Raw genomic sequence first — 11,078 nt, forward strand, 5'->3', positions numbered from 1 at the left:
TAAGATCGGGCTAGAAAAGTCCTTTTGTTCTTATATGAAAGATCCTGCATAGTGAAGGCAAATGGGATGCCTTGTCACTATTGTTATGTGGTTCTGTGCTAAGGGATATGGAAGGTTACAGCCCTGGCACTCCCCAAAAGTAGCCTTGAGCAAAGATTTTCATCTGCACAACTTAGAGCGAGACAAGGCAAGATTTGTTTTTTTTATGAAGGTGCTGACTCAGGACTCAGGCATAGTGTATGCCCAGCATGTTTTTCATTTATTGGTTGCCCAAAATGAGAGACTACCAGGGCTGCAGAAATGCTGGAAGTTCATAAGTACGCTTGTGTGCCAAGTACAAAAGTGCCTAGTACTGGAGGGGTGGGGGACATAGCTTAGGTTTCTTCACTTGGATGTGCAGAATTAGTGAATGTTTTCTGAACATGGCAATGTTAATGTAGTTGCACTCCTGTTCTCTGGGCTGGTGCATGAGGATAATATAAACAGCTGCTGCAGCATTTTTGGTGGCTTATAGGGTGTTAGAGTAACAGGAGTACCACGTAAACCTATCAAATGAAACCGTTATCAAAATTAGTGCTAGGATCAGATTGAGTATGATCTATGACCACACACTAAGCAAGAGAAATGCAAATACACGTTGGCTAAACAGTGTCAGCTGCGCTTAATAACCTGTAGAAAAAATATTATCCTGTGAAACACTTATAAGACATAGACAGGATAAATCTAAATCAAGACTGAATGGACAATTTTAATTTAAGAATTTCCTTAGCTTTTCCTTCCCTTTAAAACTTTTTAAGTTCTGTTAATGTGTTTTGAGTAAATATGTATGGGGTTTTTTGTTAGTGTCGTGTAATATGAACTACAGTCAGACCGAATTGCAGCATTTCACATGATTTCAGTTCAAAGTTTATATATAACCAAAAGCTTCGATTTTTCAGCACCCTCTAGAGTAAGCGGAAAGCTCTGGCAGCCTTTCATTTCATCTTAGATAGCTGAGGGAATATACTCCTCTTTGCCTTTTTGTTGGACTTCTGATACTCTGAATGTTTAAAAATAGTTACAGAGGTATTGGAAAGAACTAAATTGAAACATGTTAAATTATTAAATAAATGATCATATAAACACCGTCCTTAAAATGCTTTCATGTGAAAACCCTACTTCAGGAAAAAAGCCAACCGAACAAAAGTTTTTACCTGGCAACCAGGGATAACATTCATATTAAAGTGTAGCTTTACAAGCCTGTGGCTGATGTTTTACCTACTGTAACCACAAAAGGAGTCTCTGGAAGATGTGCTACAAGGTTTAGCAGTTGTGCGCTCACCCCTCTTGCAAGAAAATCAAGTCATTGTTTACATGAGGACGGGTCGGCTCCTGCTGCCTCCCTCACAGATCTTCCATGGTGCTGTCTAATGACTCTCTTTTTTCCCCTTTACAATTTTAAATCTTTTTACACTGGTGTTTTCCCTCTTAGATACTTAAGCTTCTCCTTAATCCTATATCAATAATCTCACTTCTGTCTGCAATTTTACTTTCATTATTTTGCATAATTCTCACAATTTAGTGAATTTCTCATTAGTCTGAGACAAGGCAGTTGGCCTGTCTCAAAACTAGCTCTTGGGTCACAGACAGCTGAGTCTATAGGAGAAGAATAACATATAATGAAAGCCCACTGCTGTTCCCCCCTGCCCCCAGCCATCTCTAATTTTGCATTTTGGCCCAGGTGTTTCTGAAGACCTTTGCACCACTTACTCCCCGGCTGAGCTTTCACAGGTAGGTTATGCAGCTGCTGTTGAAAGGCAATACCATCTCAGCAGACCTACCGGCTTTCACAAATGTGTAACGCAGGAGGTCTCCTGGAGAGCGTCCAGGCTGCTTTGCTGGTTGTGGGTAAAACACTAGCGTTCAGCTGCAGCAAGGATCCAGTAAACGGTAATACATCAATAACTCCTAACGGGAAGCTAAGGGTTGCAGAAGTTACTGTCTTCTGTTTGTAAGATTGTAAATTTTGTTTTCAAAAAGTGGCATTAAGCTGCCAAGTAAAGGGCCACCATTTCCCTATCAGTTTACACCGGTAATTCATTATTCATCATATAGAATTAGAGAGCTTAACTGAAGGTCTCTGAGAGAAGTCTTGAACAATACACCATAGAAGCTTGGTAGCTTAAGATGATGTTGATTCTTTACAAGCAAAATATAATTCGATCTAAAAAAACAGTTTGACAGCTTTTTTTTTTTTTTAAACATGTTAATTTGTTTGAAAGAACATTGTAGAAAGAATTGAACATGGCATTGACATCTGGAAGTTACACTTGATACAGAGATTTTTATTGTTATCATTACTAATGTCATAATATGTTTGCTGCTGCAACCAAAAACTTTGTTAAACAGGTCGGGGATGGAGGAAGATTAGTTCCAGTGCCCAGTCTCAGCGAAGCTGATAAATACCAACCTCTGAGCCTTGTGATTAAGAAAAGAAAATGTTTGCTTTCAAAAAAATCTAAATTTGCTTCAACACCTTTCACATTAAAAGACATTCTCCAAGGGGAGAAAGAAATTTCTGCAGGTAAGATTTCCATCTTTCTTCAAAGCGGAAAAATGCATGTTTTCCAGTAAATACAGAACAGTAAACATAGTTTAAACTGTGGAGGTAGTATGATGGGTCTTTAGTATATGGGTAATAAAATTTGTCTTGCTTAGTCATGTTACAAATATTTAAGAAAAACGTACAAGTCAAACTGGTAAAAAAAAAAAAAAAAAGAAAAAAAAGGGCTGTCTGGAAAAAGAGTGAAAAGGCCTTGATGTTTTCTGAAACTAGTATGAAACAAATTCAGTTAAGCTGTGTGTTTTTTCACAAATCACAACAGATTCCTGATAGATGTATTGATGTATGTCGATTAATTGCTACTTAAAATTTGTTTTCAGTGTTCACCTTTCTCTGTATACTCACTTTTAAGTATGTAAGAATAACCTCAGTTCTGCAGATGTTCCATGCTAGTAATCCCTGATGTTGAACTGAGCTCTGCACTGGCAGAAGCATTTGACAAGAGCTATCTGACTGGAGTAATTGGATTTCCATAAGATTTTTTTCCACATTTGTAATATTTTTTGTGTATTTAAAGAGCTTAACTTTGCTGTTTGCAGATGCTTTGCAATATGAGAAATTTTTGAGGCAATTCTATGAAAATTAGTAGGTGCAAAATTCAACTATATTGTTGAATATATATTTTTTCCCTATATTTTCCTCTACCTTCCTCTGAAAAGTCTATGTAATTCTTGTCTACATGCTCTATTTTCTCGAAACAGTTTCATCGCTTTATTTTCTTTTGAAAGGAGGTCCATTTTGATGAAAGTATTGATCACATTAATTGCACAATAATTGCATTAATAAAAAACTCTACTAAGACAAAGCAGTATGAGCACAAGATGACAGAAATACAGGTTAATCCCGCAAAGGGGTGATTCCAGGATGCAAGCATGATGAAGCAAATTGGAATCCTACAAATCCTACTAGTTTTACATTTAGGACAAGTCAACTGGCTTGTACTGAATGAAAAAACCCTGAAAAATCTCATTAAAATGTCTGAGCAAAAGGTTGCAAAATCTCATTAAAAAGCCTCACAAAATCTTACTAGTCTTTTCTGTAAAGGTTAGATGTCATGTGCAGAACGTATGTAAGCAAAGAACTTTGTTATTGAATTTTTTTTTATGTAACAAATACAAGCATTTGCAATCTTTTTAGAATTATGAAAAATAGTATGAACCTTTTTTTTTTTGTTAAAAATAAAGACAGAGAGGATTCATACTAGGTGACTTCATAATGTCAGTTTATCCTAAAAACTTCAAAGGATTAAAAAAAGAGGGAGTAAAACCCAGACTCTCAGAGGTATTTGGATACCTAATCCTTGTGTTCTACTTGCTCTATTCATTTTAATTTGGCAACCAATGCATTCTAATATTTTTCTGTTTAGTGTAACAGAAATGTATTTAATGTTATAAAGAAAGAATTATAGAAATGCTTTTGTACTTACCCTTTGATTGCACAGTAAATCCATGCAAACTTTCAAGTAAGTTAGAATTAATATGTTGCTTTCCTTCAAAATAAACTGACATAGTCCCTGGAATCATCAGGCATACATGGAAATTGTGGTAAGTCTTTCTTACATATTGTGACATATCAGGTAAAAGGCACAGTTAATGTTACTGGCACACTCATGTCTCTTTCACGTATTGCAAAAATGAAAAAATGTTGGGTTCATTTCTATTGCATCTCGTCAAAATTCAGAATTCATTAATACTATTTTACACATAGTGGCTTTTAATTTTTTTCCTAGTTTTAATATTCTGTGTGGCCTCCACTAAGTCATTTTGTGTTTCAGAGCCTCTGTCATTAAACCAGGAACATGCTACATGTCTCGTTTATGCAAGTACTAACAACCTACTTACAGGTAAAAGTACTTAAGGACAATAATGGTAAGCACAGAAATGTAGAAATAGCCCTAATCACCATTTGATGCCCAGGACATATAACATGCAGGAACATGGGCACGAGACTGCCAGAGAGAGGCACAGAAATCCCTCAGACCCCTATGCAGTCTCTTTCCATTAGTCATCAGTAGTAACACCGATAAAGAAGTGCTCAATATATATCTGAATTTCACATTGAAATGGCTAAACACAGTAGGAACAGTACCATTTATTCTCTTCTTGCTGTGTAAAAATACTACGTTCAGACTTTTCTTCACGCAATGGTTATCTTCTTTTACTCAGGTGTCTCATCTTACCAGCTGCTCAACTATGAAGACAAATCAGATGTTTCGCTTAATGGTAGAAGAGGAAATCAGATAATGAATGATGTTGGTTTTGATGTTGCTGGATCAGATTCTGTTGCCTTTAAAGCTTCGTTTGGCATAGTGACCAAACATGAGGTTGAAGTACCAACATTACTTAAAGAACTTACTACAAGGTTATATTATATATTTTGTTTTCTGTTCCGTAATTATATTTCATACAGTTAGGTTGAAACTCTGAAATGGTTAGGTTTTGATTATTTTTAGCCAAGCAATAGCAGTTACCATCTGATATTTTCCAAGAGTCCTAGACTGGAATAGAAAAAAAAAATTCCCCTATTCTGGGAATAGACACATGACCTTCTGTATAACACAGACTGTAGAATGTAGAATGGTTCAGGAGAAAACCCCCAACAAATCCACAGAGGAAGATTCCATCCAAGGTCCTATCTCTGTTATTCCATACTGTTGAAAATTTGAAATTTACTTTGAATGGTATTACCCAACTTAAGGTTTCAGAAATAGGATTTCTTTGACTTTGTCTGATAAACTAGAGCGCCATATGTATTATTGCCAATGTAAGTAATTCAAGGTATTACGAGTTTATTACACAACCTTTTCTTTGAAAAGCGAAGTAGGTTTATCTACTTGAATTTTTCATAACCTATGGCTCTTCTCTAAATGCAGTCTCCATTTTTCTAACATCTTTGTTGGGCTCTGTACACTGAAACTGAACTTGGTGATCCTGTAGTGCTAGCACAAAGGTCAAACACACAGAAATATGATGTGACTAATTTTAGGTGTAATTCTCTAGTATGTATTTCAAAGATTATCCCTTGGCCACAATGTTGTCCCAGTGAATCCCAGTGTTGCATCCCAGTAAATTATTTACTATGCATGATGTGACATTTGGTATTTTTGAAAATGTATTGTTTCCTTGTAGTTATTTACCAAGCAGTGCATGTCATTTTATATCCGTAACCTCTCTAGGTCTGTACCTACCTATTCCTCGTTTATTTGTAATCTCCAAACATTATCATTAATAATTGGGGGTGGGGGAAGAGGTCCTAGTCTCCTGATAAAAATATTCAGTGTTACAGGACTAAGAGCTAATGCCTGTAGAAATTCTCCTACAAACACTTGTTGCATGATTGTTCCATGTTTATAAGTGGTAAAGGTTTTTTCAGTTATAGTTGACACGTACTGGTTAACCAGTTTTTAATCCACTGACTTTATGCCAGCCTGTATAGGCTTCTTACCAAAACCATTTCATCATCATAAGCTTTATAGAAGCCCAAAAGTACAGCATTACAGCTATTGCTTTTACTATCTATTTTCCATAAATTCTTACTGACTGACATTATTTGTGTTGTAATTATTAATTAGGCTGTGTTGACAATTCCTTACTAAGAACAGCATCAGATGGACAGACTTGGAATTTTCTAGGATGTCCCACTTATCCTCTCTAACATTTGTACATTACTGGATTTCCTTCAATTTTTAGTGCTTCTGTTCCCAAACACTAAACATCAATATTAAGTTTCCAGAGACCTCCTCAGTCAGTTGTTTTACTGCTATGAGACAGAAGTTATAGCGATTTATTTACTGATTTAAAGTTACTAATTCTATTAGCTGCTTTGTAAATTGCTAATAATCTCTGAATTTGCCTCCTGCCTCCCTCTTGATTTTAGAAAAATAAACTTTGATCATTGTCTAGTCCATCAATCAAGAAAAAGTAGGATGGAAATTTTGTGCGTGGTCATGGAAAGTATTAGAACTACAAGGCAGTGCTCCTTAACCGTCCATACTGGAATGCGTGGAGAGATGATGAGGGTAAATATGTTCGACTAAGTCCTGTAACTTAAATGAACAAACATAAAAAGCTCATTTTTAGAAATTTTATGGTTGTATTTAATTTTATTTTTTACTGATGTAAGCTCAGAAAAAATCTGAAGTAAATCACTATTATTGAGCCAACGTAAACTAAATTAAAAGTTGGTTTTTTGTTAGTATTGCTGATGTGACTGAGAGATGGGAAATGCATGAAAGGATGGCTAGACAATGAGCCATTGCTTTGGATGAAGCCTTAGCAAAATGTAAGTTTTACTACTTCTTAGTTTGAATCTCCCGTAAATGTATAACCTACCTTTCATTATTATAATTATCTTCTGTAACACATTGGAACTTCAGGTTATTATCTCAAGGGTCAGCATCTTACTCCTTGTTGTATGTTCTTCTTCCCTCTCCCTCTCGCTCTTCTGTTTGTTTGAATAATTGAACCTGAATCTTCTAGGGTTTCCCATGACTAGTATTTATCAATCATTCACATAATTTTGAATGAGTGATGCAAGTTCAGTTACTATCTCTGTATCAAACTTCATTAAAATGCGAAGTTGTTAATATAAATTTCCTTAGTTGTGAAATTTGATCTTCAATTTCAGGCCTTCCTCCTGGCATTATAATTCTCAATATAAACAGTTAAGATATTATTTTACTTTTTCATTTCAATTTGTAACTATTTTTCTTTTGATGTTTTTCTAAATTATAGTTTCACATTATTGAAGATCAGAATTATAAAGGGCGGGACAAAGCCATTGTTTTTCCTGCACATACAACTATTGCTTTCAGTGTATTTGAACTTTACATTCATTTGGATGGTAATTTTGGTAAGTAATGTGCATTACAGTCATTACTCCTATTATTTATAATGATGATTTTTCTTTTTATAAAGAAAAAAGTTTTCTTGCTCTTGATATATGTAAGCCCTGATCCCATACAATGGTATGCTTGAATTTTATACACATAAGCAGTCTGACTTTAAGAGAAACAATTCTTGAAAAGACAAATGATACAGGTGCTAGAAAATAGTCTGTCGTGCAAACATTTTTTAAACATTAAGTATGATTTTGTAATTTTTTTAAAATCCCGCAGTTGCATGGGAAAAAACACGCAAACTTCCTAGCTTCCATTTCTAGCCTGTAAGGAACACGCTTATGAGACCATCTGATCAGTTTTGCATAAAATAGGCAAGTAAAAAGACCCAAGTAAAGAAGAAAGTGTGCAGAACTTCTAAACTAAGCTAACTTTTTTTTTTTCTGTTGGGGCTTTAATTTCAGTCTGATACATCATTACCACATATGGATATCTGAAGATATTTAGGAAGAAATAATCACAAATACTGGAAACTAATAAAAAAATTGCATAGCTCCTGTAAGTTTTTCTCCATTTGGGGAAAGGATAGCACTTATGTATTTACATTATTTACATAATTAAAGTGTAGCCTATCACATTATTAATGTTACCAACGTTGTTTGTAACAAACCAGAAAGTCAGTTTTGGATTTGGTCTAGTACTTGACAATATCAGATTCAAAACTCCCTACTGACTAGAGTGGTGTTATAAAACTTCGTAGTTTTAACCACCTGACTCATGTGCTTAAATACAGGAACCTCTGTGAGAGTCACTCAGCTGTTTCATGAATTGCTTGACTCTCCATAACATTGTGGCTTTCTGTAAATAGCAAGATAAAAACCTGGTTAGGGAACTAATCCTTATTTCTGCAGATCTGTACAGCAGTATTTTTTAAAAGTTGCAGATAGCTCCATACCCTTTGTCAAACACAGTATAAGCCCTCCATGACAGGTACTCTGCATTGTAAAGCACCTCTTTACTGAACCGTGGGATACCTTTACCCTTCTGTAAAAACTTTAAATATACTCCAAACCAGGCATAATTACTGGATTAAAAGAGGTAATACAGTATGGTGGTTCTTTATATTCACTTTCATAATGCTCAACATTAATTTCAGTTTTGAAAGTGTTTTAATTTTATTTTACCTTTATGCAATGGTAGGTTCATGCACAGTGTTTTTCCTAAAGTCATTATCAGTGAAATAATCAATTAAGCTGGTATTTGTATTTGTGTAAATAGAATTCTCAATTGAGAAAGTTTAAAACATGTTTTTTCAGTTCCTTGTAATTGATTATTCTTATTTTTCATTTGAAAGAAAACCTTTAAAGTTATGGATAGAAACTTACGTGATACTTATTTTTATTTAAAAAAAATTTTTTAGTAGTTGATTAGGTATTGGAAGAGATGACTACAGAACTCACAGCCTTGCGTATTATTTTTCATTTTTAGTTTCACCTGAGCTCATAGCAATGTTTCTCCTTCAGAAGTGGGGCTTCCATTTATATGATATTGACTGTCTTAGTTCCTCCATATGGCCATAAATTGTGTATAAACCGAAACAAACTCTGACAATGTATGTTGAAAGCCAGCAACATTTTAAAATTCCCATTGAATCTGTGTCACTTAATTTTATGAATTGTTACTGTGTGCAGACTTGTACCATTAAAAAGTGGTACTAGCCATTAAAAACATTAGCAAAGTTGAATGTAATCACTGTTAGTTTTATAGATTAGAAAGCATATTAAACTCTGTTGTGCAATTACTGCTTTTCTATTTTGTTCTAAAAACTTATTTTTTAATTTTTACAGAACTCTGTGTAACTCCAATTTCAAAAGGAGGATTTGAAAAAGAGAAATCTGGATCATCTTCACTGACCAAATTAAGGAGGTTGAAGAGTAATCTGTTTCATCGAAGTATGACTTTTCATATTTATATCCAAATGTCTTAGTTAATGCATGAAGAGTGTATTTTTATTTCTTTAATTTGTATGCAAGATGAATGTTTAACGAAGAGAGTTTGGATGGAAAATGTACCTCTCAATTTTGCATGTATTGAATAACTGTAAAATTATTAAATTTTATATTTGAGAATCTGACTTTTTCACAAATAACAAGTTTATAGTATTCCTGTTCATTAAAACTCTAGCAGTCTTAAAATAAAAATTTATGGCTGATGACAAACTGGTACGGAGTAATTATACAACTGAATCCAGTTAACATTAAGCCTGTTTCATATGCTTGCCATTTACAGCTAGCGTAATGCAATAGAAGTTGTAATCGATAACTAATATTTCAAGGCAAACACTTTAAGTTTAAATATCAAACAATATTGATTTAAATATTTGGATGTGCTCTTTAGGCTATATGTTCACATGGCAGGGACATGGGCAAGATGATACCATCATAGCTCTCCTTTCTCATTCTGATATGAAGACAACATCCAACAAAACTGAGTATCACTGTATGTAGCTATATTTTCTTCAGAACAAGATCCTATTCTTTTAACACTTCTTGGTCTAAGTATTTTGGAAATCTGCAAATATGAGTGTGAAGGTAAATGTTGAGCAGTAAACTCATCCTTCTAAAGGCTGCTCTGTATAGGTGTCCTTGCCCCATTTGTATCCCGTTCTTGATCAGAGGGCTTTTAAGGACCAAGCCTTCAGTGCTGCTCCAGTCCACACTAAGGGAATAAGTCTTCTGTGGGTATGATACATCTCAGTAGCTGTAGCTGCCTAAATGTTTGTCATCCAATCTAAACTAAACAGTCCCTAAGGAGAAGGGAAAAAGCTAGGTAGTTACAAAAGTGATTTCTTCCTAGGGTGTTTGGATGCTCAGAAATCTGCTAGGAGGTCAACATGGAGTCCTCCAAATTTTCTACACCTTTGAAGTATTGGTGGGCTTTTTTGTAAATACTAGGGAAAAAAGTGAATTAATGATTTTTAGAAAATAAAACACTAAAAATGCAAAAATGAAAATGGTTAAACAGGAAAGTATGCAGCTCGGATTTGATTTGGCACCAATTTTTCAAAAGCTTGCCTCATACCTATCTTTTAGGTGTATTTCTAAAAATATTGTAATTATATAGGTTGTATACAAAAAACTTCTGGCTTTTTTTCAGTGTCTTCTGTGAAATTAAAAACACACAGGGCTTTTGATGGGCAGTAATCTACAATGTGGCATGTTTAGAATGGTTTCATGGACCAGTTATTTCCATAATTAGATTGATGGGTTGTTTTGTAAACAGTACATAATGTAATGACAAATCATTGCTTCTTTTTTTTGTGTGTGTTCTTTTTCAGATGAAAGAGTAGTGGATACCATTGCTAACTCTGATGCTTACTTGGAGGACCTTTTTACAGATTATTATGAAAAAGCTGCGAGCATGACTGATCTCTCTACAAGCTATCTCAGAGAAGGGTCTCATATCCGAATTAATTTACTTAATAACAACATCCCCAAAGGTCCCTGCGTCCTTTGTGGTATGGGAAGTTCTAAAAGGGAGACAGTCTATGGATGCCTGGAGTGCTCTTTTAATGGACAAAAGTACGTACGATTGCATGCTGTGCCCTGTTTTGATCTCTGGCATAAGAGAGTAAAGTAA

General features: G+C 34.7%; 1 protein-coding gene across 1 annotated transcript; it reads left to right on the top strand.

Moving 5' to 3' along the window:
* The first annotated feature begins 2,352 nt into the window (after positions 1 to 2,352).
* On the top strand, positions 2,353 to 11,078 carry DFNB59 (deafness, autosomal recessive 59). The gene is made up of 6 exons (XM_010286820.1): positions 2,353 to 2,563; positions 4,768 to 4,963; positions 6,479 to 6,620; positions 7,336 to 7,453; positions 9,287 to 9,391; positions 10,777 to 11,078. The coding sequence occupies exons 1-6, from the start codon at positions 2,353 to 2,355 to the stop codon at positions 11,076 to 11,078; spliced, it is 1,074 nt and encodes a 357-aa protein (XP_010285122.1).

This window comes from Phaethon lepturus, unplaced genomic scaffold, assembly GCF_000687285.1.
Source record: "Phaethon lepturus isolate BGI_N335 unplaced genomic scaffold, ASM68728v1 scaffold13735, whole genome shotgun sequence".
NCBI classification, from domain to species: Eukaryota; Metazoa; Chordata; class Aves; order Phaethontiformes; family Phaethontidae; genus Phaethon; species Phaethon lepturus.